At 51.2% G+C, this 25,947-nt stretch overlaps 10 protein-coding genes across 10 annotated transcripts; 5 read left to right on the plus strand and 5 right to left on the minus strand.

Moving 5' to 3' along the window:
- Positions 1–276: 276 nt before the first annotated feature.
- Positions 277–1,813, plus strand: JN550_011366 (uncharacterized protein; the record flags this gene model as incomplete). The annotated part of the gene is made up of 4 exons (XM_049309724.1): positions 277–1,285; positions 1,383–1,611; positions 1,664–1,709; positions 1,775–1,813. 4 exons carry the CDS (start codon positions 277–279, stop codon positions 1,811–1,813), a joined length of 1,323 nt encoding a protein of 440 aa, XP_049166720.1.
- An 801-nt stretch (positions 1,814–2,614) lies between these two features.
- On the plus strand, positions 2,615–4,629 carry JN550_011367 (uncharacterized protein; the record flags this gene model as incomplete). The annotated part of the gene is made up of 2 exons (XM_049309725.1): positions 2,615–3,182; positions 3,266–4,629. The coding sequence occupies 2 exons, from the start codon at positions 2,615–2,617 to the stop codon at positions 4,627–4,629; spliced, it is 1,932 nt and encodes a 643-aa protein (XP_049166721.1).
- A 247-nt stretch (positions 4,630–4,876) lies between these two features.
- On the minus strand, positions 4,877–5,914 carry JN550_011368 (uncharacterized protein; the record flags this gene model as incomplete). Its single annotated transcript, XM_049309726.1, has 1 exon — positions 4,877–5,914. One exon carries the CDS (start codon positions 5,912–5,914, stop codon positions 4,877–4,879), a length of 1,038 nt encoding a protein of 345 aa, XP_049166722.1.
- Positions 5,915–7,978: 2,064 nt separating this feature from the next.
- Positions 7,979–10,588, plus strand: JN550_011369 (uncharacterized protein; the record flags this gene model as incomplete). The annotated part of the gene is made up of 5 exons (XM_049309727.1): positions 7,979–8,117; positions 8,217–8,445; positions 8,497–8,677; positions 8,805–8,910; positions 8,964–10,588. 5 exons carry the CDS (start codon positions 7,979–7,981, stop codon positions 10,586–10,588), a joined length of 2,280 nt encoding a protein of 759 aa, XP_049166723.1.
- Positions 10,589–11,018: 430 nt separating this feature from the next.
- JN550_011370 (uncharacterized protein) lies at positions 11,019–11,976 on the plus strand (the record flags this gene model as incomplete). The annotated part of the gene is made up of 2 exons (XM_049309729.1): positions 11,019–11,828; positions 11,896–11,976. 2 exons carry the CDS (start codon positions 11,019–11,021, stop codon positions 11,974–11,976), a joined length of 891 nt encoding a protein of 296 aa, XP_049166724.1.
- A 391-nt stretch (positions 11,977–12,367) lies between these two features.
- JN550_011371 (uncharacterized protein) lies at positions 12,368–13,840 on the minus strand (the record flags this gene model as incomplete). The annotated part of the gene is made up of 1 exon (XM_049309730.1): positions 12,368–13,840. One exon carries the CDS (start codon positions 13,838–13,840, stop codon positions 12,368–12,370), a length of 1,473 nt encoding a protein of 490 aa, XP_049166725.1.
- A 1,524-nt stretch (positions 13,841–15,364) lies between these two features.
- JN550_011372 (uncharacterized protein) lies at positions 15,365–16,983 on the plus strand (the record flags this gene model as incomplete). Its single annotated transcript, XM_049309731.1, has 3 exons — positions 15,365–15,523; positions 15,578–15,705; positions 15,756–16,983. 3 exons carry the CDS (start codon positions 15,365–15,367, stop codon positions 16,981–16,983), a joined length of 1,515 nt encoding a protein of 504 aa, XP_049166726.1.
- Positions 16,984–17,477: 494 nt separating this feature from the next.
- Positions 17,478–20,029, minus strand: JN550_011373 (uncharacterized protein; the record flags this gene model as incomplete). Its single annotated transcript, XM_049309732.1, has 8 exons — positions 17,478–17,613; positions 17,663–17,805; positions 18,209–18,428; positions 18,647–18,888; positions 18,954–19,361; positions 19,412–19,464; positions 19,562–19,928; positions 19,988–20,029. The coding sequence occupies 8 exons, from the start codon at positions 20,027–20,029 to the stop codon at positions 17,478–17,480; spliced, it is 1,611 nt and encodes a 536-aa protein (XP_049166727.1).
- Positions 20,030–20,866: 837 nt separating this feature from the next.
- Positions 20,867–22,713, minus strand: JN550_011374 (uncharacterized protein; the record flags this gene model as incomplete). The annotated part of the gene is made up of 2 exons (XM_049309733.1): positions 20,867–22,418; positions 22,475–22,713. The coding sequence occupies 2 exons, from the start codon at positions 22,711–22,713 to the stop codon at positions 20,867–20,869; spliced, it is 1,791 nt and encodes a 596-aa protein (XP_049166728.1).
- A 1,001-nt stretch (positions 22,714–23,714) lies between these two features.
- Positions 23,715–24,401, minus strand: JN550_011375 (uncharacterized protein; the record flags this gene model as incomplete). Its single annotated transcript, XM_049309734.1, has 2 exons — positions 23,715–24,038; positions 24,093–24,401. 2 exons carry the CDS (start codon positions 24,399–24,401, stop codon positions 23,715–23,717), a joined length of 633 nt encoding a protein of 210 aa, XP_049166729.1.
- Positions 24,402–25,947: the final 1,546 nt, after the last annotated feature.

A 25,947-nucleotide genomic window follows, 5' to 3' on the forward strand; every position in this document is an offset into this window, starting at 1 on the left:
GAGCTGAACGATAGTAGCCTCAGCCATGCAATAAGGTCAAAATGCCAACGAGGAATCGCACGTCTGGCGGGTACTCTTCTGAAGGTTGGCCCATGGTACTTGAATATCTTGGCCCGGCCATACGGTACCGAACCCACACATGACCCCTGTAATGGCGGTTATCTATGTAAGACTCCCCCGCACAAGACAACAGTTGCGTGGATTTCCGCAGCCTGCGGCTTCTCTGCTCTAAATTCTCGCTCTTAACTGATTGAAGGAGTCATCTCCGCTGTCTAGATGGCGAACAACCAGGATCCCAGCAATGTCGACGACAGCGACGTCAAGGAGGAGGAAATCGGAAGTCCGCCTGACCCAACCGGTACCTACCAAATACCGTCGGGGGCTACGGATCTGTGTTCTGAGGCCGTAAATTATTTCTCCCAGTTTCCGTCTGACCAGTTTGGGCCGGAACATAGCTTCAACCCTCACGTTAGTCGGCCAACCTATGTCAACCAACCTTCCTCCGCGTTACCTCTCTCGTCCTACAAGGCAGAAGATCGTGCGCATGAGTCAAGCCAACCCGACGTGGCTCAGTGGAGTACTCAGGGTTTTAACCCGTTCGTATCTGGGTTCGTCGATGAGGAGCTGAACCGTAACATCGCAGGCGGATCCGTCTTTGAGCAAGGTTCCATCCTTGGGGAGTCAGGGAGAACATATCATAGTTACAAAGGTGACATCAGTGGATATCTGCTCCCAAACGACCCTGCAGAACAGGATCGTCTTGACCTTCAACATGCCATGATGACCTACCTCTGGGACGGACGACTTACATTGGCCCCCTTGCCTCGTGCCCCGCGGCTTGTACTCGATTTATGCTCTGGAACTGGCATCTGGCCCCTGGAGTTCGGGAGAGCAAATCCAACGTCGTTTGTTGTAGGAGTTGACCTCAGCAAGATCCAGCCAGTTCCCGACGTGCCTAATTGCCTCTTCGAGAGAATGGACTGTGAGGATGACTGGATGTGGAGTCACCGCTTTGACTACATCCACATTCGCATGATAGCTGCTGCTATCCGTGATCCACAACGGCTGATCCGGCAGGCCTTTCAGTATCTTAATCCAGGTGGATGGATCGAGATGGGAGACGCGTATGCGGACCTTCTGTCAGAAGATGGGCCCGATCGTGACGATAGAGTCGAAGGATCGTATCTCAAGCGCTATTATGACGCGTGTGCCGCTGGTGCCGCTGTATATGGTGTGGATACTCATAAAGCCCAACATTACAAGCCGTGGCTAGAAGAGGCCGGGTGTAGGTCTCTTTGATCATGTTCTGCCCTCACTGCGATCCTCGGCCCCAGAGGGTGTTGTTGTTGATGTTGCTGTTGTTGTAACTAACGACCTGCTAGTCACTGAAGTAAAAGAAGAAAAGTTCAAGGCACCCTGTGGTCCATGGCCGAAAGACCCTAAGGCGAAGAAGGTGGGCCAATGGATGCAAGCCAACTATCTTTCGGGGCTGCGTGGAGTTGGATACAAAATGATGAGGAATGCCGGCATGTCTCCAAGTGAGATAGACGAGTTCATTACATCGGCGAGGGACGAGCTCACACGGAGCCGAATCCGTGGTTATACACCCTGGTAGCACACCTTCCAAAGATATTTGTAGACGATCTTACTGACCGAAATCCAGGTACGCCGTTTATGGTAGGAAACCGTTTGACTCAGAGGTGGCCACAGTAAGTCAACGTGATACGGGAGACAGTCAAAAGTCGACCAGCTAGTTTACTTCTCTTCGTAATAGATCGGCAGCTTGATATCGTCGTTTTATGGTGTGACGTGATAGGCTATGCCGTAGGCTCTTTACAGGTTTCGCGCAGAAACAGACATTTGAGCGGAAAGCCAATGCGAGTCCCATATTGCAGTGAGAGCGTGAAAGGTGCCACTCTGGTTCATGCCCGCCCTTCGTCAGCGTCTATTGGGCAGAAGGTTTACTTCACATCAATTGGGTGACTTGCTTAGCATGAATAAGTCCCTCACACAGTACTTCGAGTTTTTAAATCTTGCTGGGAAGCTGTTCCTCTTCATACTATCAGCGCCTACTATTCTGTTAGTACTTGACGAACCACGGTCACCGACCACCGGAGACAGAAGTAGTTTTCTTCACTTCAGCAATAGGGTTTCCGCTGCCGATCTTTGGTTAGCACCAATCATCAATCAGAACGCAGCTTGCTTTTGAGGAAGGCACGGTAACGTCTTTTCAAGCTGCACCAAGCTGCACCTCCGAGCTCCCTTGTCCCATCTACATTGCCGACGGCGTCGCTGCTATGCTGGTCACATCCACTACAAGATTCTGTCAGCCCAGGACGTAGTCTAAGAGAACCAATCTTGTTTTGTGGCCCACCAAGGCCGAATGCGTTTCAGCTGGAACTCATTGAGAAATTCTGGGATTGCGATCCCTTGCATGCCATCCCGTGTGGTGTGGTCGTCGTGCCACGTCTTTTCTTCTCTTTTCAGCACCCTTAGTTTGCCTCATCCCAACTCAATACTTCCTACAACTCACCCCTAGGCTAGTTGCTTGACTTCCAACCTGCAACCTTCCATCATCAGCCTTTCAACTCCATTGCATATTGTTGCACTCAGGATGGCCACTTCGGATGACGCAGCCCACACTGGAAGAAGCAATTCAACCAATGGCTCCTCAACACCTTTCAGCCATCCCGGTTTTAAAGACTCCCATCACCTGTTGAATGACGAAGCGCGTGACTTCCTTTTGGCAAGGTCACATTACTGCCGGATCACAGACTCGCTATGGCAGGTGGCTAGGAAAAACTTAACGGCTCTGGGTCGAACCGCCCTGGCTTATCAGGCTGATGTGAATTCGCCTGAGTACTGTCAGAACATTGCCTCTGACTGCGATATTGGGCCCAGGACTCCATCTAAGGAAGTGATAGTTCACATCCTACGATACTATGCCGATGCCCGAGAGGACTTTCTTGAGAGCTCAGCAGGCCGCTGCCGTGAAAAGCCAACAGCCCTCACCGTCATCTTTGACGCGATGCTCCGGTTGAGGAAAACTTATACCGCCTGCATCGGCCTTGGCGTCATTACGCGTGCATGCCTTCGACAAGACTGGAGAGATCTGTTGCAATCTCACTTGGCCGCTGATTTCCTGGAGTATCCTGCCGCTAATGATGAGATCATTGAATCTTGTGAGTTTTACCCGGAAATTCACTGCAGTTACCGTAGTACCTAAGTTAGCTCTGATGCTAATACGTTCGTTGCCCCTCTCCAGTTTATGGCACACATCCTCGGGGTCGTTTCACCGCTCTCATTTCTCTGCTGCAGGAAGGCATTCTGTCTGAGAGCAGCAGTGAAACCTCTACCCCGGAATTAAATCACTCGGAGCCTCTCATAGCCCCGCAGCGCCAGTCTGGACAAGAGACTATCACATCTGGAAAGTCAAAGCCAAGCAGGGAATACCATCCAAACAACCTGGGGCCGTTGAGAAAGCGCCATCGACTGGATTGCCCGGATTATAGCTGGATCAAGAGATCAAGGTCACCTGAAGTACAAAACGACCTCCTTGATGCCGCCAATGGGGCTGTGCCTACTGGATACCCACCACAGGGGACAGACGCTGAAACCACCCATTCTGGAGATACTCCTATACCAGAGTCTTGCAATACGAACGTTTGCAAGGTAAGGTCTCACCAAAACCAGTCTCTTTGTGGAGGAATGGTAAACCCGGCCGCCAATCACGATGCCAACGCTTTGCCCATTAATGCTTCGACTGATTCAAACCCTCCGACTCTCAAACGACCCTTGGGCGATCCCTCATTCAATTCGGGCATGAGGGAAACTTCCGCGAAAGAGCTGAGGGACTTCGGCGTGAAGATGGATCATACTGCTGAGAGCGAACCGCCCTCTTCCCATGCTGGTGGAGCTGGCATGTTTCATAATGCTCAGCTTGGGGAGATTGAGGATCTTCGAGCAGCATTACACTCGGCCAATCTGCAGATTGCCGAAAAGGATGCCACCATTGACAGGCTCAAAGGCTGTGACGAGGACTTGACTGAATTCTTCGAGAGGCAGGAAGCCGTTATCCGCGCAAGAGAGAGTTCTCTAGCAGTGAAAGACAAAGCCCTCAAAGCGGTCAAAGCTAAGCGTAATAAATTACGCAGAAGGTTAACAGCAAAGCTTTCTGCTAAAGAGTCTGAACTGGTAGAGAGAAATGGGAGGATCGAACAGCTGAAACGCGCGGAAGACTACAACATGAGAAGAATTGAGACCCAAGATACCCTGATCACGACCCAAACCACGGCGCTCGAAACTCTGCAAGTTACGAACGATGATTCAATCAAGGAGTCAAAGCAAAGACTCCAAGAGAAGGATTGTTGTATCCGAGCAAAGGACAAAGTTATCAAGGACCTTGAGAACACTATCCAGCAGACGAAAGCCTTGGTGCAGGATAGGAATGCGTCAATAAGGGCTTGTCACGACGCCCTGGAGGAAAAGACAGCTCAAGCCCAGAAGCTGGAGCGTAAGAACAGACGTCTCAAGGAGAGACTCAAGAAAAAGAAAGGCAAACCGGGCAATGAAGCTAGTCTCAAGAGCCCCAAGGAACAATCGGAAGCGCTCCGTCAGGATTCTTGCTAAAGGAGGCCGACAACGATTACTCACACGATGTGCATGGCATATGAACCCTTTGGCTTTGCGTTAGTTTTGTATTGCGTTATGATCATTATCGGGTAAAAGATCCCCAATCGAACAGGGAATGCCAGACTGTTTGATATGGGCAAAGCCCCTTTCTCTCCTTGGCATCATCCTTGAGAAGGGCGCCATTTCAGGGACGTTCATATCTGCGTTTCATGCTGCTACCCATAGAAATAGACGCAATGGCTTATTAACTATTAATCCTCCAAGAGCTCTCGGAGTGGTGAGTTGTCAAGGCCTCTTTCGGGGTGAACCACCTTGCACTTCCTGAATGTGGTAGGCCGGACCCGAACCCATTGATAGGGAGTACGAGTATGTCACCGTATAATGTAGGCTCTTTCATCCCAGACAGATCACTGATGCTCTGCAGCTCGGGGGCTTGCACTTGGATCCCTTCAAACACAGTCTCCGTCCAAGCCACTGGGCCTGTGGCCTTGAGAACCTCGTCGTCCTTCGAGTTGATTTCCCCTAAACTTGTGTTGTACTTCTCTGACAGCTCATGCAAGCCTCGGATGCAGCGCTCCGTCATGTTCACGAAGACTGAGTGCTCAGGGGCTGCCGCTATCGTCCATTGTGCAAACTGCACGGGGTAAGTGTAATCCTTCCCAATATCGCCGCCGAGAGAGTCGTATTCGATTCCAACCACCAGCCTGGCTACCGTCTCGTAGTCCGTCGGAACCCACTCGTCAATGGGCTTTTCCGGCCGTGTGTCAAGGTCGCTATATACTCCACCCTCTGCGTATAGCACCATGTACCGCAAAAAGTCTGACTTCAAACCGGGATTTCGGAGTTCATTGAAAGTCTCTAGATAATCTTGCCGGCGTGGAAATCTGGATTGCAGGAATGCTACAGCACCCTCGGTTCCAAAGAGGGTATAAGTGTAGCCTGGGTTCATCTGCATCCAAGCTGAAGGCTCTGCAAAGGCGACCGGCTTGCTCTTGAGTTTCTTCGGCATTGGAAGCAGAATCTGCCATATCTTCTGGGATACCAACGAGTTATGCCGTGCGACTTGTTCCTGATAGGATATCGAATAGAGTCGTGACGGATGGAAAACGGTGGTGAACTGAAAGAGGTAGCCAAGCAGAAGCAGGACTATGACCAGCCATATCACCAACGCTCTCCTTCGTGCATAAGCCCAGCTCTTTGTGTCGGACCATTTTCGTGCGTACCAATCCTTGTACGCATACCACCGACCGTCTTCCTCCATGCGCATCCGGGTCCAGTCCATGTTGGAAGTAGCCGCGAAGCTGCTGGGTCCCTCGGAGGCTAGATTTCCCAACTCTATAGTGTCCGCATCCTGCCTGTGAATGGTCTGATGCCTAGACCCTGGCATGAGCTACGGCACTTGGTCTGTTTATTGCAATAGGTGATACTGCGCGCAAGCGAGATTGTAGGCACTGGTGGTGATGGTCCGACGTTCACAGTTCGTAGATGGGGTGCGACGGCACGTTTAATGTCGGTGTTGATCAGTATTCTGCGGATTCACGACGCTCGGTGAGGACAATGGTACAGTACAGACGCTGTCAAGTCTTCAACAACCGTGGCCTAGTGGCTGGTAGAAGAGAGAGCAACGTCAGAAGGATCAGCATTCTTCGGAAACGGCGCGTGTTTAGGCAACCGTGTATTGTTTGGAAGCAGATCTTGTGCAACCCTTTGGCTTGGGTAGTCTGACATTCCGGCTGACAGTGCCTCCGTATTTGCTTTCTCCATATGGTGCTTCGCCCTTCACGGATCCAAGGTAGCGGGCCCTGAAGCCAGCGAATCCTTAGATCCCCTGCGGAAGTGGCAAGAGCCCATTGGCAGAAGCTGAGGTGAGCCAAGCATCGTGTATGCTTCAACTTGCGGCACGGTATCCTCGGCCTGCTTACGGGGCGGGGCGTACAGGCTTCAACAACGAATCAGGCGGGGTTCGAATGACTTTGTGCAAGGACGACATCAAAAGGATAACGCGATGACCTCAAGGGCGGTATCAGGAAGTGCCATCCGCTTACGATCCCGCCAAATCGATCACTCCCATGCTCCGACCGTCATCGGCCGTGGTTCGTGGGGAGGGTGTTGTCGGACAGTAGCCAGGTGGACAATTTTCTTGCGTGGCACAAGTTAGTGTGACGAGTTTATTCTCAAACCCCTACATGACAGGATAGAGGGTTGGGACTACAGATGTCTAGCTCACTTACTATGTACGGCCTGGGAGAACAAAAATGAGGTCGAAATTTGAGAAACTGAAGGCCCTGCCATTGTCGTTGGTTTCTACCAGTATGCAGGCATACTTTTGGCTGTCGCTGCAATTGGATTCGTGGTGCGCGATTGCGCAGTCCCACACAGCACACCCGTCGCTACACTGTAGCATCGTAAGACGGACTACACCACCAACCCTCAGGTCTGCGAAGGGTAACAGCTGGCCCAGAATGACCGTTCATGACTGAAATCCACGCCGCGAGCAAGAATAGCGATAATGGCAAACTGAGCGAAATGAAATGCCCCGTGGCGTCCACTGGTCAGATTGGTAGGTTTCTGGCGCCGCCAGAGATACATATGATCATTCCGACAACTCGGATCCCCCTACTGCTGGAACTACGCCTAATTCCTGCACTGATTAGATAAAACCCCCAGACACGCACTAACCGAAGTCGCCCAATGAAGCGCCGGGCCGTCATTCTGCACGAGCAAGCCCTAATTTCCAGAGACCGGCTCGAGATGCTCCTTGTATTCTAGCCAGGTACCGTTTATGCTTAACGAAGACGCGTGGGGATACCGATGATCGGGCGGTTCCAGGCCGCTGGCGCCTATAGTGCCAGCTCAGACCCGCTGGGTCGACCAAGTGGCGGGCTGAGGCGCTTCTGTCAAAGGTCTAGTGGCTCTAAACTAGCCCCAAGTGCGCCAATTCAATCTCCTCCTTACAACTCAATTGGAGGGCGGTCGAGTAAGGGACCCGTTGGCGCCGACTAACCGTCCCATGGTTCCAAATGTGGCACGCCTATAGCGCAGCTGCATCATCTAAATGTCTTCTTTTCGCTGCCGGACGAACGCCTCGGCTTTCAGCTTCTGGGAGCGACGCGATGTCTGGTTCTAGCCTCTTTTCCCGCCAGATGGCGCCGTTGCGATATAAACATATCTGTCGGCCTCCCGACTCTGGGTAAGCTTCTGATCCTTTGGGCTTAACGACTCTCTGGACTCCTCGTTAGGTTTGGTCTTCACTCGTTCCTGGCGTGTTAGACGTCGTCCGTTCTTTTGACAGCTATTGCTGTAGTCATTCGTTTAATCAATAATTCATAATCTTACCTACCTCGCCATGGCTCCATCGCTGCTGTCGGCCGTCACCGGCGCAGCCATCTTCGCTGCAGGTGCTATGGCCGCAGACCAGAGCTACCAAATCACTGAGAATTGGGGCGCAAACAACTTTTTTAACAACTTCGACTTCTTCGAGGCGGGTTACCTATCCGCATTGTCTTTATACCACGTTATGTGCTGACATTTGCGGCAGAGCGAGTTGACATCTCGGCCGGAACGGTACGACATTGATCCAACAGGCGGGTTCGTCAACTACGTCAACGAGACTTACGCCAGAGACCACGAGCTTTTCGGAATGAAGGACGGAAAGCCATTCATTGGTGTCGAGCATAAGCTCCCGGTTTCCAACTCAGGTCCGTTTGGACGCGCTAGTGTCAGACTGGAGAGCAAGAAGTCCTTTGGCAAGGGGCTGTTTGTCTTCGATATGGCCTATTTGCCCAAGCCAGTTGACGGCTCTTGGCCTGCGATGTGAGACCTGGCGCGTAACGCACTCCCAGCTTGAAGTTGACCTGTTTGTAGCTGGATGTACGGTGACTGGGAGGATAAGGGTTGGCAAACCTGGCCCAACCATGGCGATATCGATATCTACGAGAACTGGAACCAGCTCACTTACAACCGCCAAACCCTCCATACCAGATCTGGATGCACGGTCTGGAACAACCCCGAGATGTCAGCCACCTCGGTCTCTGGCGACTGTGACGTAAGTATAAGGCAGAGGGTCATCGTCTTCCTAACTTCGTTTTATTACACGGTGGAGCGTTACAGAAAATCGGCTTTTCCCACTCGCAATTAGCTTTCAGAATCATAGCTAACATTCTATGCTTTAGTCGGACTATTCCGGATGGAAGTTTGGCGTTCAGCAATGGCAGTATCAAGGCTGCAGCGCCAATGACTACAGCAACAAAGCCTTCGGTGACCCCAACGGCGGTGTCTGTATGTAATAAGGCTCATTATCCAGTGCGTAGAAACGACTAACCCACTTGCAGATGTTGTCGAGTACAACAGTGATCACATCAAGATGTGGACATTCCGACCCGGAAATGTTCCCTCTGATATCACCTCAGGAAACCCGGACCCATCCAAGTGGCCAGGCTTGCCGACCTTTAGCACCAAGGGAGGCGACGGTAGCTGCGATATTGACTCTCACTATGGGAACCAGAAGATCGTGTTGAACCTCGACTTCTGTGGTGTCGCCGGCAATGACGGCTATTGGCCATCCACCGAGACATACCGGACCAAGGACGGCATCTCGTGCTGGGATTACGTTGCTGCCAACCCGTCCGACTTCGCCGACGTTTACTTCAAATTCAACTCAGTCAAAATTTACACCCTTCAAGACGTGACGTCCTCTACCTCGTCGTCTGTTTCGAGTACCTCGACTTCAAGCTCAGCGTCTAGTGCCTCGACATCCAGTGTTGTTACGACCAGCTCCGCCACTGTTTCAGCAACCGGCACATCCAGCTCTGCATCCACCGAGAGTGCGAGCTCGACTTCATCCGAGTCCTCAAGTGGCTCCGTCACGGAGAGCTCTACCTCATCAGTTGCTCAGACTGGTACCTCTTCTGAGAGCTCGAGCTCAACTGACTCCGCATCTGCCTCTAGCAGCTCCAGCGCAACAGTCTCTACCTCAAGCTCAAACGCAAGCGTGACAGGATCAAGCTCGTCTAGTGCATCTGCCAGTGGTTCTATCACCGGCTCTGTAACTGTTACGGCTAGCACATCTGCATCAGCCTCCACCTCTACTTCTGTCTCCAGCAGTGCGGACGAGGAATACTGCGAAGCGGATGATGAGACCTCAAGCTCCATCGCCATGACCTCTACAGCAAGCGTCTCTGCGACTTCCGCATCATCAACCGCGGCAGCTAGCGGCTCTGTGACTCAGTCAGCATCCATTTCATCTGAGTCCGCCAAGTCGTACACCACGTCGACAGTTTACACCACCTCTGTATATACCGTAACGTCTTGCAAGCCTGAGGTAACTGATTGCCCGTCCAGGCTCAACAAGGTCACGACTGAGGTTATTGCTGTGTCAACGACTGTATGCCCTGTGACTGAGACCTCTAAGCCGCCAAAGCCAACTATTACGAGCATCCCCGAAGGCTACACAACTTCGACTCAATACATTACCAAAGTCTACACTATAACCTCGTGCCCGCCAAGTGTCATTAACTGCCCTATTGGCGCAGTGACTAGCGAGGTCAAGACCACGGTGACAATTTGCCCGGTCACGGAAGCTAGTGCCGTACCTACAACGAAGGCCAGCCTTGGCTCTGGCTCTGGCTCTGGCTCTGGCTCTGGCTCCGGCTCCGGCTCACCCGCTGTCAACACTACTCCCTACTACGGAAAGGCCAATTCGACGTCTCCTTACGCGGCAAACACTGGCGCAACTACTGTAGTTGCCACAACTGCCGTTGTCTATCCTGTCAAGCCGTCTGCCGCCAACAGCTACTCGGCTACCACCCTGGCAACTTCGTCTCCTGTCGTGGGCACTGCCGTCTCAGTCACTCCCAGCGCCCCGGTCATGGTCAACGGTGCAGAGGCGTCGAAGACAGGTGTGTTTCGGTTGCTTACTGCTGTCGGTGCTGGTGTCTGTGCCATGCTTCTGATATAAGATGATGAGACAGTTTTTCGGGTTTGGGGTAATCATCATGTATACAATCCGTTATCATAGATCCAGAAAAGACAGTAGGTCCACACCTTGACAGCAATAAATACTAGTAATTTTTGTATTACGATTTGGAGACATGATGCATCCGCTGGCAGCTCATCCTTTCCGGGCTCTAAATGCACGAAGTGGAAGAACTCCGCAGTTGAAACCGAAGTGGGGCTCTTGGGAAGTAAGCATCTCTTCAACTTGTCCGATTTGAAGAGAATCGTAAATAGTAATTGGACTGTCAGAAGTCAACGGTATAAGCGCGGCATCACTCTATGCAGTGTGCTTTATTGTCCTCATACGCACACGCAAAACTCTCCAAACCTGAAGTTCTTCTTGACGAGGTAACAAGGCCAGCTCTGGGCATCGACTTGAGATACTGGACACAATGACGACATCCACCCCACCACAACCGCAGGTGACTGTCATCGAGTTGACGCCAGAAGAGCTGTCAACAAAGAAGATTGGATCGCACAATCTGCAAGCTGGGATTGAAGCTCTCCATCGTGATGGACTGGTTGTTTTGAAAAACGCTGTTGATCCAGAGCATCTCGATAAGCTGAATATCCGCATGGTACCAGAAGCCAGGGAGCTATACGCGCGGTCTAGCACTCATCGCAACTTTGGAGACAACACCGGAAACAGCCAGCAAGAACCTGTACTCGAAGATGGATACATTTTTGATGATGTGCTTGCGAATCCTTGGGCAACCGACGTGATCCAGTGCATGTTCGGGCCAAACCCGACCTTACGCTTCTACAGCGCGAACACCGCTTTCAAGGCTACAGGCCGCCAACCGCCTCACATTGATATCGACTTCGACTTCCCCAAGATCCCTTTTGGGTTCTGTGTGAACATCAATTTGATTGACACGTCATCGGAGAATGGGGCGACTGAGGTTTGGCTGGGATCGCATCTTGACACCGACAAAAACGTCCTCGACATGTCACTACCTCACGTGCAGATCCGTGCAGACCTTCAGGAAGCGCGGCGGAGGATAAGCCCGCCGATACAGCCAAGCCTCCCCAAAGGATCACTGATCATCCGTGACTTTAGGCTCTGGCATGCGGGTATGCCTAACAAAACGGATGAGCCAAGGGTAATGCTGGTCTCGGTCCAGTTTCCACACTGGTACCGGAGCAGCTTGAAGATGAAGCTCCCAGCGTCTGTTAAGGACTTGATCAATTGGGGTGATATTGTAGGTGGCATTCCCATATTATCCACCAGCATTCAAAGAAATTTGACTGAGAAGACTAACGATTCAGGTTCCATGTGCGGATTGGATGGGCAAGGACTATAACTACTTGAAAGGTGCTCATGACCATGATTTCGCTCTAGAAGTGTAGTTAGATCGCTCATCTGTGTCAGTGAATGACTCCAATGTGTGTTGTTTGACTCAGTTTTGATTGGATCTTGATGACGCATAGTGTCTATGCCGCTCTCATTCAAAGATTTGACAAATTCAACGCCGTGCACCCTGCCCCCTGATAATCAGGTTATATTAGAGTTTAACAACAATACCGAGTATACCAAGTCTGCAAGGCCAGTGATCTGCCAGATTTGGTCTTACAATAGGCCTATTCTGGATTATAAATCTCAATTATGTGTTAGTATATGTTTTCCCCCCGTGTGTGTCCTATATCTAGTTAAAATAAATCTTGACCCTGCCTCTTATTAGCTATTTGTAAGACCTTTGAGGATTCATAGCATCGCTGAAGACTCTGTAATGTAATTTTTCTATGTTGCATCCTCCTTTTCTCCTACCTTTTCCAGGCTGTTTCGAATCCAAGTCTGCATCTCGTTGTGCACTTCATCCGCATCGCTCAATCTGCCTTGATTTCGCAAGTTGGTCACCAAGGCTTCCATGGCTGATAAGTAAGTTACGTCGTCATCATTGTCCTCTTGTACTCTCTTCTTGGCGATGCCCATTGCCATTCGAACGTAACTTTCTGCTTCCAAATGTTTGTCTTGTTTCCCCAACGCCTTGGCGGACAGCCAATAAAAATTATACGCGTGATCAGGGTGCTTATCAAGTTCGCACCGCCGGGCTGAGTCCGAAAATACCTGTCCTGTCACTTCCAAAACCTGTGCCGGTTCTTCGGCCCTCAAGAGAGCACTCGAGAGGTTCATCAAAATATCCAAATGTCGATCATCAAAGACATCCTTACCCACACCTGCCTCCACCTTTGCATACAACCGGCGAAGCACATGGGCTCGAGATTGCCAGTCTTGCTCGCGATTAAATAGGTACCACATCTCGAGCTGGAGTGTCTCAAAATGCCATGGACCCAAATGCTGCCGGAATTCTTCGACGACAATTTGTGTCAACAAAACTCGGTGATCTCTATCTAAGGGAAATCCAGAGGAGAGGATCCTGGAGATTATAGTAGTACTATGCGGCTGCCCCGGAGCCTGGGCCAGCGCGGCAATGTGGCGCCGCAACTGGCTTTCGAGATAGGTCTGGCCGGAGTCTTGTAGCCGCCGAACAAGGTCCAAGATGTGGTTGATTAGAATGGGGTCCTCGGAAGCTAGTACCAAGGGCAGGCGTGCGAAGGCTACTCGCATGATTTTGATGCCTTCGACAAGTTCGGCCGGATTGGTCGGTTTAACCGTGAGCTTGTTTAAGGCGATGCGGAATCGCGTATGTAAATCCTGCAGCTGGTCCCGGATCTGTGGAAGGTTTGGCTTGACCTCCACGACGCCTGATGATGGCGATACCTGCGTCCATGTCGAGGAAGAGCCGAAAGAGACGTCATAGTATAGCTTGACAGAGTGGAATGCGCTCTCATCCCGAATGAAAGGCGAAGAAACACGAGTGTATAGTTGAGGTAGCAATTCGGCACCATTTGCAGCTGGCGGATGCGGCGACTTGGCTCTGGCGGTGGACGCCATGGGAGTCGCGATATCGGTTGCTTGGGGCCTTATAACCAGAGCACCCCTACTCGAGTGATGCAAGTCATCGTCCCTTTCAAGGCGTGCAATCTTCCTGGCGTTGAGAGCATTGACATACTTGACCACGCCCCAGCGCTTGAATCGATGCTTATACATCTTCATGGTGGCGTGGAAGCCATATTCGCGTTCCATGATTTCCATCACCTCTTTAAGCGGTCGATTCTCTGAGCTGTAAAGACGAGTGATGACGCCACGCTTCTCCTCCCAGTCAGTCGGGCCAGCCCATTGGAGTCTCTTTGGTGTGATATTTGAGGCCATCTTGATTGATATGATTCATTTGGCAATCCGAGCGAGATTATTGTGCACAAAAAAATCTCCAGATAAGCAGTTCAGCTACACCCACTGATCGTGATGCTCGTCAGGGCTGAAGTGGGGCACGGTAGGGGCCAGGGTGAACAAGGGGGGGCATGATTGCCTCTTCATTGGCTGTCCACAGGTCCTGCGTTTCGAAAGCCACCCATGCAAAGTGTCTAGCCTCTTCAGGCTGCAGCTAGCTAGGTAAATTATGAAATCTATCTCTTATTACTCCGCTCCAAGCCCCGTACGCGCCTGAGTATTATAGGGAAGCAGAGACTAGCATTGTGATGATCTATGGAAGTATACTCTGAATGAACTAAGATACTTAGCGGCATATCAATTGTGTATGACCACACATACCTATACCCATGATTGTCTGCTCGTTGGCAAACATGCTATATGAAATTGATGTGCTGGGCTTGTCAACGCCGGTGCTTGCCCGCTGTGCAACTTTCACAACTCGAAGATGTCTCTGACTATGTGATAAGCAAACCTTTTCACAATGCAGATAACTATACATGTCGGCAAGAGCTCTCGCAAAGGCTCTAGCTTAATGGCCAGGGAGAGCATATTTAAGTAGTCTATGAAAGCCCGCAAAGGAAACTTGAAGAGGGCCAGACTCCAGTATCACGAATGACCGCACACGAGCAGATGCCAGGGAATGGAGACCAGATTTTTTCAGATTTGGGAAGAGCTCTTTGGGGAAAGCCACCGTTCACGGCAATTGCCACATTAGCATCTTTGCACGTGGACGATAAGTGGTCCGGTTCAGGACATTCATTGTATCAGATCCCGTATCACCACCGACTACCGCGGCCCTATCAAGCGCATACTTATATCTAATACTATTTGAGGAGACACTCCAGGTATATTGCTTATGTACATAGGATATTTATCACAACGCATATTTCTGTATATTAGACCAGGGCGGTGTTTCAGCCACACCACCCTAACTAATGTCAAAACCGAGAACAGAGCTGGAGCTTGTCTATCAAGATATTAGCAGCAAGTCGTCGAACATCGGTCTCTGGGCTCGGCGTGGCGGTGGCTTTCCCAAGGCGGAGTAAGATGCGGAAGTTACTCCCAACCTCGGTATAGTCACTACATTTCTTGGCGGGGAACTACTGCGATCTCGAGCGTGCTCCGTTGCCGGATCCACGGCCGAAAAGCTGAATGCAAGAACCCCGTGACCCGCGGCTTTGGCCGACTAAGGAAAAGATTCTGCGTTACCCCATTACCCCACGTTTTAACAACCCCGGCAGATAAACCCAGCCAATACAGTCACGATTGGCTAATTGCGGCGTAAGCAGACTCGCCCAATCACAGAGCATTGAAATACGGCCATGCCTGCGACTCTACTGGATCAAGTCCCCAGGTCTAGACAGGCGACTTCAAAGTCACCTTGTCTTCCTTCCTGACTAATTCCTTGTTTCCCTCTCTGCAGTGCACTACAAGGATCACCAGACGCAACTACACACCTTCAACATGCTATTCCAGGAGCTTATACAGGGCTCCAGGGCTAACGACATCCTAAGGCACCTTCAGGGATTGCCTCCCAAGCATGTGGCTCTCTTGGTGCTTGGGATCGGGCTCGCTGCATTGGCAGCCGATTATGCTCGCATGCTCTGGCTACGGTCGAAGATGGTAAGTTGTATCAGATACAAGAACATGCAGCCTTGGACTGACACCTCTTCGCAGCCACCAGGGCCATTGCCGTGGCCGATAGTAGGAAACACATTTATGCTTCCTGAGAATAAGCCATGGATATGGTTCGAAGAACTCTCCAAGAGATATCAAGCACCTCTAGTCACTGTATGGATAGGCAGGTGAGTGAACAAGCATCCTGTGGTCAAGGGATCGTCCTGATCCACGTCAGAAACCCGACCGTATGGATCAATGACGCTTGGGCGGCATCGGAACTGTTTGACAAACGTGCTGGCATCTACTCCTCTCGCCCAAGAATGGTAGTCTTTGCAGAGCTAGGAGCAGGGCAGAACAACCTCGTCAACATGTACACCATGACGCCCGAACAACGAGATCGATGGCGTGTCCACAGGAAGCTCATGCACCATGGCGTTGGTATACAGTCTGTCAGGAAATATCGAGACTTCCAGAATAATGAGAGCAGGCTGGTGGCGTACGATTTCCTCACTTCTCCTGAGGACTATGTCAAGCATTTTGAGCGCTATGCGACAAGCGTGGTATCCATCATTGCTTTTGGCAGAAGAGTGGAGAGTTCGGACGATCCTATCATCACAGAGGTCATCGCGGGCATGCATCTCGCAGCAGATCTGAACGTCCCAGGGAAGCGGTTCCCAATGCTGATGGAGAGCTTCCCTACGCTTGCCAGCTTTCCTAACGCCATAGCACCCTGGAAGCATGGTTTGGGGGCGAAACGCGGCTTCACTTTCTTTTTCGCTCTTGCTGATGAGGCAAATAAGAAGGAGGGACAAGATGGCGCTTACGTGAAACATCTTTTCGCAGAACGGGAGAAGTACAATCTCGCAGTGGAAGAGATTTCAGCTCTTACAGGCAACTTGTTCGGTGCAGGATCGGACACCAGCAGTAGCACATTGATTACTTTCATTCTCGCATGTTGTGCGTTCCCTGAGACCCTCAAGCCAGCATGGGAAGAGCTGGATCGAGTTGTTGGGCCCGATCGAAGTCCGACTTGGGAAGATGAGGAAAAACTACCATACGTCAAAGCCTTTGTCAAAGAGGTTCTCCGATGGCGGTCGGTTGCGATTATTGGTGGCCAGCCGCATGCACCCACTCAAGATGACCATTACAAGAACTGGCTGATACCAAAGGGGACATGGATACAGGGAAACGTCTGGGCCATCCACAGGAACGAACGCGAATTCCCCGACCCTGATCGGTTCAACCCCCAGAGATATCTCCCAGGTCATCCAGATAGTCGGCCTTTCCCGGGAGAGCGAGGCTACATGACGTTCGGATGGGGTCGAAGAGTGTGCTCAGGACAAGCCTTAGCTGAACAAGGCACCTGGATCACCATTGCAAGAATACTCTGGGGCTTCAACATTGAGAAACAGCGACGCGAGGATGGATCCTTTGTACCTGTTGACATCTTCAACTACACGTAAGTGATGTTCTCCTCATGTATTCAATGTTTGTTCAACTCACATTGCACAGAAATGGTTTAAACATGCGTCCACAACCTTTCGAGTGTAGTATTACTCCTAGATCGGCTACAATTGGAGAGACAATCAAAAGGGAGGGCCAACAAGCCCTGCGGGACCTAGAGCAGTACAAGGGAGAGACCAAGTACAGGATGTCAACTTTTTATCAGAGGAATGATTTGGCCATGGATCTGTATGGAGACAAGAAATGAGTTGTACCGGGTTTCAAGATACCGATCGCGGTTGCTACTTCCTGATTATCAAAGAAAGCTACAGGGCATCACTTGGCCAAATAGATATGGGGCGCGTAGAATCATACTTAAAAGTTGAATTGCCATACATGTTCATACTTGGAATAACTATATCGCATCCTAGCTAAAGGAACGTGAAATATTAAGGCAGTTTTAGCGACGGTAACTGTCAGTCCGTTTTGAAACCCTTCATATTGCGCAAGTCCCTCATCCCGACTTACGCCGCAATTCCGCAGCTTTGGGATTGACATTGTCTGTCGCGCCTGTAGCTTTCTCTGGACGGCCGAGTACGTAGTAGAAAGCGCCTCCAATAGCTAAAGCACTAGCTATGATCTTATAGTTCCTGTATCTTCGTTAGAGCACTACAAGCAGTGTTATACGGGCTCTCATACGTTGGTGTCATGTTTGAGCCACCCATACCCGAGCCACCTCCGTGTGGCGTCTCTGTTTGAATGCTTCTCGAGCCTCGTAGAGAAAGAGGTTGCGGCATGGCCGAGCGGCGACACGAGGCACGCAAGGCGTTTCTGAGAGGAAGCTGTTTCATCAAAGGCATTATCACATTTAGTATGTTATGCCTAAGACACAAGATCTGTGTGCATACAGTACGAGCTGTTGAATGTAGGCGTTGGCGGTCTCTGCAATAAATGAATAAACTGTCCTCGGATGGTGGCAATTGATGTGTCAGCACTCACAGGAGTGCCCATTCCTATGCGAACGTCTAAATTGATTGGTAGTCTTCTTGTCGGTGCATCGCTGTTTTGACGTTACGATGACGCAACCCTAACCTACCATCCAGGACCGTTGGTAATAGGCCTCGGGACATGCCGGCAGGCGTCACCAGTATCGCCAAATATAGCTAGACGGGGTACTAGAAAATTGTATACGGATCGTCAAAGTGTCTCTCATTGAATACTGGCGAATGCTCAATATGACCATACCCGGCTTCCACCACGAGCATCCAACGATCCAACCCGGTTCATTCGAGCATACCAAAGCCGCAAGCCGATGGCTACGGCAGCGACGAAGAAACTGCACCCGGCGCATACATAATTCCCCGTTGGGTATCCTGAAGCAGCCTCGTTTGACTTCCAGATCCACTGTGCAATGATTTGGCCAATACCTGCGCACGAGTTGTGCAGCGCGATCGCAAATGGGATCCTGTAGGGGCACCACCATAGTCAGAACCTGATTTGTATCTGTAACAAGCCTCATGGATCAAAAGTACCAATTTGCGGGGCAAGCATTCTATGTACCACCTTGGAGAGACTTACGTCAACAGAGACGGTGTATTGCAAGTGACCCAATTAGTCATCGCGGGTGCGCAAGGGAATGCTCCAGCTGCAGCCAAGCACAGACAACCATATCGTTGTACATACGCATCTGGTGGCAGAGACCCAGCAGTTACCCACCCGATGCCGCCTGCGACGGATAGTCCAGCAATATGCCATCCCCGGGCATCGAAGTGATCGGCCGAATAGGACATGACAATAGCCACCACGAAACCAACGACCCAGGGTGGGACCGTCATGAGTTGCGCCTGGATCGAGGCGTATCCCAGACCTGTGACAATCGTCGGTGAGTAGAAGGTGAACGAGCCTTGCAGAACGACGTTCGCAATCTAAACCGCGGGTTAAATTGTCAGTGGGTACCTTCATCTCGCCAACATGTTTGTAAGCAACTCACATAGGCGAAGTAGTGTGCCAGCATTCGTGGTTCGAAGAATGTCCTCAATATCTCGGTGCGTGTAGCATGGTCCCTATTGTACCCGCCTCCTCTTTCCTTGAGCCGGTCCACTGCTAAGCGTTTGGCGTCCTCATTAAGAAACTTTGCTCTGGATGGGTAGTCTGGGAGAATCAGTGCAGTCGGTATTACGCTGAGTATTGTGATGATTCCCTCGATGATGAAAAGCCATCGGAATCCTTGCAATCCGCCTGCTCCGTTTATGTGCCCGATTCCAAAGGCTATAGCTCCGCCGAAGGCCCCAGCGAGGTTACAGAATGCGATTACTAGGGCAATCCGGACTGCTCTCTCATCGTGTCTATACCAGATGGTAATGAAATACACGATACCCGGGAAAAATCCTGCTTCAAACTATGCACTCGTCATTAGCTACTCGCTTCCCAACTGGAGGACTGACCTACCAATCCGATTAGAAGTCTCAGCGCCAGGACTGTGCCGTAGTTGCGGACGCCAGCTGTTGAATTATTAGCCATTTCTGTATAGTTCCCTGTGTTGTGCTACTTAAACGAGCTTGTTGATGACTCAGACTCAACCCCAGACTCCAGACTCACCAAATCCCACAGTCAGAGCACCCCAACATCCTAAGAGAAATGCTAGCCACAGCGATGGTCGAATATAATGCTTCATCACCCAATTGGAGGGAACTTCGAAAACGGCGTAGGCTACTGAGAATAGTGATACAGTGATGGCATAACCCGTTGCCGTCATCCCGGTCCGGTGAAGCAAATCATCGCCAGTTTCTGCGTTCAGAACGCGTGCGTTACCGATGTTTCCACGATCGAGAAAGTTCAGAAGATAAAGCCAGCAGCATAGAGGTAGAATCCGAATGTCAAGCCGACGGTTCAGCTCCTTGTTGAGCTTCTCATCGTACACGTCTGAAGTGATAGTATCGGGTACCGCGCCAATTCGTCCAGGAGCCTAGTCGTCGATTGGTTCATTAGCAAAGACCAGCGCAGTCGCAGAACAGGCATCCTGACCTCCTCGTCCCCTTCTATGTGTTTCACGTCCTCCTTCTCCATGTTGAGGTTCTGTAACGTCATTAGGGGGGAACACGATGTTGCTGTGTGATGAACAAGCTGTTGGCGGATCGGCTCTTGGTTAGCGCTTGTGTATATATAGATAGTCCACACAGCTGTCGGTGAAGTCTCCGAGTAAGGATCGAGAGTTGTCGAATGACCCTGCCAAGCATCGCAAAGGCCAATAGACGATCTGCACAATGATGGTATCCCCGCACTATCTCCCTGTTTCCCCATTGACGTCCCCATATCAGTGCTAGCTGCGGGCCATATATTCCGATGGATGGGCAATGCGGGGAATCAGACTTTCGCCGAGGAGATATATACGGGTCACGACTTACCCAAAGAAACACGCATATATAATGGAGCATTTGAGGGGGTGGGTTTTCTGCAGAGTCTAGAATCATTCACAACTGCTTTGTCTAGTCTCTGATTTGTATGCAGTCACCTTCACTTACCAACGCGATTGATATGTTGAAGTCTTTCTCAGCAAAGCTCTATTCGCCATGACCCGCGGGCCTCTTTTGCCGATGCGCTTTGGATAGAGATCGCAGATAGTGAGAATATGACAGCATTCACAAGCTTGGGCTTTCAGGCCGACGAGTCGCCTGTTCGATACTGTTGTCTCTTCCTTCAATGCTCTGGTAAATCTCGTGCAACTGCGCTGGTGGGACATTCTCAAGGCGATAGAACGTAGACATCGAGCCTACAGAAAGCCCCAATTAACTCAAAGAGACATGTGTATTAATGAATTATCAGAATCCTCTGGATCCTGTGAAATTTCGTACTTATCGGCAAGCTACACGAAGACGGGCTGATGCTATTTCCCAACAGGCGTACTTAAATGACGTTCCCCTTAGTTTGCTTAAAGTTCTTAACGTTGATGTTCCTCCAGCAGAAAGCAGCAGCCCAAGGGATAACCAGGACAGCCGTGGCTGCAATGAGCATCAGCTTCTGTGTCTCACCATAAGCCCGTACAATGGCAGTGCGTGTGGGTGTGCCGATTGGGTAGCCTAGCTGCGTGTTTATGTCGCCATATATGGTGGTGAGATTACCTTGTTCTTCTGCAGGTAAGTACGCTGCTAACTTGCTGGGGAAGATGCCGGTCCAAATGGCTGTGGCAACTGTCGAACCGATCGCACCACCAACGCTGGAGAACATCCCCTCGATCGCAAGAACGACTGCCACGTACTGATGAGAAGTTGCAGCGAGAGCGGCGATCTGTTCCGTAATGACTATGCCACCACCAGCCAGCGCAATGAATATTTGGCACATAACGATGTACCCAATATTGACATTCGGCTCTCGAAAGTTGATCATGAGTCCAGCACCGAGGATAGTCAGGGGAATCGCGAAATAAGTCGCAATCCACTTGAAACGACCGGTGACACGAATAGCCCATCCCACAGCGAATGACCACAGACAGGAGCCCACGCTGTATATGTTGAGCATATACGTAGCATCGACGACGCTCAAGCCATTCACCACAAGCAGAAAGTTGTAAAAGTAGGAATCCCACAGATAGAAGCTGACAAACACGCTCCCAGCCACGATGAAAGCACCTAAGCACGTTCGATCCCGGAGAAGTTCGAAGGGGATGAAGTTTACACGGGCGAACCACTTCTCCCAAACACCAAACCCAATGATCAGCAGGCCCCCAAAGACAATGAAGCAAATGATGATAGGCTGACGCCAGCCATTTGTCTGGTATGAGTAGATATTGAATGACAGGAGAAACAACGCTAGACCAGCGACCAGGATGAGAACGCCGATGATGTCGAACTCAAGCACATAGTGGACGAATGATTGCCACCTAGTGCGGCCGCTAGCAGCCCTGACAGGCAAGACTCCCTGTCTCTTCGCTTTCCGATAGTTGATGACGAGAAGAACCCACAGCGACAGACTGACGAAGGGCACAATGATCGAAAATGCTCCAAAACTCCATTTGAAACCGGGACCTCCGAGAAAGGCGGATGCAACCCGGCCATTGATAAATGCGGTAATGATATATGGGGAGGTGACGTACGCGAACATCAGTCCACGGTTTCTGAGATGGGTCGTGTCCGAAACGAACACACCGATCACGTAGACCAAGCCATTGTAGCCGACCCAATAAAACACCTGAGCTGCGGCGTACGTCTCGACGTTCTGGCAGGCGGCCATCATGACGAGGCCTATCGTCATGAAGATTACCATGAGAAGATATCCCTGAGGTCGCCCCCAGAGATCAATGATCTTGGCCAAAGGCAGCTTGAACAAGCCGCCAATGATGCTTGACATCACTGTGGATGCTGCAGTTAACGGAAGGGCAGAAAAACTGCTGGTCACATAAGAGGCCAAAGCCACGGTTGTTCCCTCTTGCATAGAGTTGACAAAGTAGATGATCCATATACTGCGAATCAAATGTCAATGATTGTGCTACGATAGGTGACTTTGGTGATGGCTTACAGCACATAAGCCAGAACCAGGTGCGACCGCGACCAGACCTTGGCCATAGCCTCAACATCCTTGACACCCTCCTGAGCATCGCTCGAGATGGTATCGTTATCGGAAGATATACCGTCCATTTCCAACTGTTCCTGCTTCTTCTCGTCGGCGGCAAGGGCCGGCTCAGGATCCGCAGGCGCCGGAGCGGCCTCAATTTCTGGCACCTCGGCTGGCGCTGTTTTCGAGAAGAATCTCACCATCTTGACTGTCGGGAAGTGGCCAGTAGCGCAGGAACGTATCAAACAGCAAGGTTCTCTACTCGGGGAAAAAGCTGCTCTAGTGGGCTTTATCTGAAGCACCTTTGAAAAGTGCCAGAAGTGCAAAAGATCGATGAGCACTGCGTTGGTCAGCCTCGCTCATTAAGGTTTGAGGCTGCGGGTGGATCTACCCTCGGGTGTGCGAATCGACGGGTGGCGAGACGGAATATCAGATAGATCTCAGCAAGGGTCTGCCAATATGATCCAATCAGATGCCATTGGCCTCGCAGTGCGTGGACAGGACACTGGGGAAGGGGTAGAATGACAATCGTGGAAGTCCAAGATCGACAACTGGGCGGGGCTATAGCGCCGCCCACATCCAGAGCATAGCGAAAAATGCCGTAGATTGGTCGTTGGCCTGCGACGGACCAAGACGGACAAAAACGCGATCGGATATTGTGGGGGTTTGAGGGCCGAGAGGAAGATCCTTCTGTTAGCGGACCCGAGTTCGCCGCGCCAAACGAGTGCGAGCAACTGATTACCGGCCACCGGCTAGAATCGAGCGTACACGCTGTTTACAATGTAGTTATTGAGTCTTTATACAGGTACCTTGGTGCCCAGATGAGCCTGGCGAAGATTGATGGATCGCGCTAGTTGATCAGATTTGCTCGACAAGATCACACGGAAGAAGGCTGTAAGCAGTGGTCACCTTGCACTAACGTTAGAGCCAAGAAGCTTGGACGATTTGCTTCTGAGGGGGACATGGAGTATATTGACTCGTTTGCAGTTTCTGGCAACTTGGAGCCGTAAGTATTAAGCTTGTATCACATATATTCGCATGGTCGCCTTGTTGATTGGAAATTTTACTCTTTTGTATATAAAAATGCAGTCTGATGTCTTCTAGGATCTAGCCTCTATGGCATTTCCAGATTGCGCGTGCGGGGCACAGGTACTTGAAACGGCCACCCTGATGGACGCCTCAAGTTCCACGGGGCATTGACCATCTACGAAACCACCTTGAAGGTCTCGCTGACGGGCAGCTTCTGCGGTGCGTCAGGGTGGGGCTGAGCCTCGTCACCGAAGTTCAGGTGGGCCTTGAGCTTCCACTCCTCTGGCACGTCCAAGAACTTCTTGAGCGCAGCCTCAACCGGCGGGATGGCGTTCATGTGCTGCAAGTTGGCACCGAGACCCTCAAGTTCCAAAGCAGTCCAAACGAGAAGTTGGTGCATACCAGAGGCATGGTCTGCCCACTCTGGGAACATGGCAGCAGAAGCCTTGTGGGTATCCTGAGCCTGCTTGATGGTCTTTCCATCTTCCCAGAAGACGACCTAAAGAGTATTGTCAGTTCAGGCACAGTCTCGACGTGTAACGTCAATACTCACAGATCCGTATGCGTTCTTGAAGCCCTGGAAGCGGGGCTCCATAGCGTTCCAGACAGCCTCACCGGCACCCTTCAGGATCGGCTCGGACTCCTTGATGACAATGTCCCAGAACTGCTTGTGCTTGTCGCCAAGGACCAGAGTGATACGTGCGGATTGGGTGTTGTATGATGAGGGGGCGAACGAGAGGACGTCCTTGACGACCTCCTCGATGCGGCTGTCGGATACAGAGGAAGAGCCCTTAAGAGCGTAGACCGTGCGGCGGTACTTGGCAGCCGCCAGGAACTGGTCCGTGGTGATGTGCGAGGCCATGGTAACGTATGCTAACAAATGTTCTAGAAGATGAGAACTTGGAAAAATTCAGGTCCGGATATGTCTAAGGGGGAATCTTGATGATGCGGGTGGCTTGAGTGGGTTGAGATGATCGGAAACATCGCTGACCGCATGATAATTGTGAGGGCTCTTATATGTGAAGCCAAACAGGTAGCCAAGAGCACTAGCGATGGCTGTTAGTCAGCCCTTCGTTGGGTAGCGCTGCGCGATTCCTTGGGAACTCCCTTCCAAGCCCTCGTCCGCTGTAAGCTGATCCTCAGACAGGTTGACGCCAATGGCAGGCCAGCATGGCGAAGACCCCGGCTTTCCCGCGCGGTTACTCTAGGGTGCAAGCCAATTCCACACCTATTTCTCAGCATATGTAAGCCGTTCCAGTTGGCTGGCTGGTTTGCTAAGCTTTACAAAGCGACGCTAGCCTGACTCCATTTGCCTGACTTGTCGGAAAGCCAGCCGCAAACACGGGGTTCTTCACAGAGCATCGAGGGAACGACACCCATCGCCCACAACTGCCGCGCAGGGGGCTCCCCTTGCTTGACTGCATGATACTGGACATCATCAGTCGTGATACAGCTCTATCATCAACCCAGTTACATATTCATACGCTGGCCAGATATGCGGGCTTTTGGCTTTTCCCGAGGGTCGTGTCCCTAAGAGGCCCCGCTACTTATCGAAGCGGGGTTCATGGCTGACCCGCCCTTGAGAATTGGTAGAATTCACGTAAGCGGTGGGACAGCAGAATGGGCGGGCATCAGATTGGTTGTAACTTGTGCGGCGAGCGGGGTCCTTGCCTGGACATACCTTGACATAGTCATTGGCAAATTGGAGTGAAACACTGCAATGCCTTCTCTTCACTGAGTACATGCAGGTGTTTGAGCGACACAGTCACAAGAAATGTCACTACAATCACTGGCTTCAGAGGCGCAACTCCCTTGACAAGCACGAAGAGGGCGAAATGTCCTTCCTCATGAGTCTTCATCGACACTATCGAAGAAGACAAGCAAACAATGTCATGCCTCTTCAAGGCCCTAAGTCCATAGCGAGAGCCTTTTCATCCGCGTATATCAAGGGCACTCACTCTACGGTTGCCCCCGTCTCCAATTTCTCTGATTGACTCGTACAATGCACTGATAGGCCTCGTACTTCTGCAACCGATCCTATCCACCGCTCTGCACCAAGAGCCTCTCTTACTACGCCCAGACCTTCTTGGACGTCTTGTCGGATTCCGACTGAAGTTGCTGAAAAGCTTTGTAGACATTAGTCAGTGATTTGCCGTCCTTTCGAAGCCAACTGGGTACGGAGCGGGCCCCATCATACGCCTCCTCGACTTGCAGCCCTTGTCCTATCCAGTCCGTAGACGAGTCTTCAGCTAGACCATCACTGGGAGAACTCTCATCCTCCCACGAGTCAACAACAGCCTTCTGCTTCCCCTTTCCTCCAGCAGTTCTGGCTGTCTTCGGGATACTGAAAGAGGCAATAGCATCAGCCAATCCTCCCACTCCAACGCTGCCGTTCCTGGGCTGTGCTC

Source organism: Neoarthrinium moseri (genome assembly GCF_022829205.1).
Source record: "Neoarthrinium moseri strain CBS 164.80 chromosome Unknown scaffold66_Wmoseri_CBS_16480, whole genome shotgun sequence".
NCBI lineage: Eukaryota > Fungi > Ascomycota > Sordariomycetes > Amphisphaeriales > Apiosporaceae > Neoarthrinium > Neoarthrinium moseri.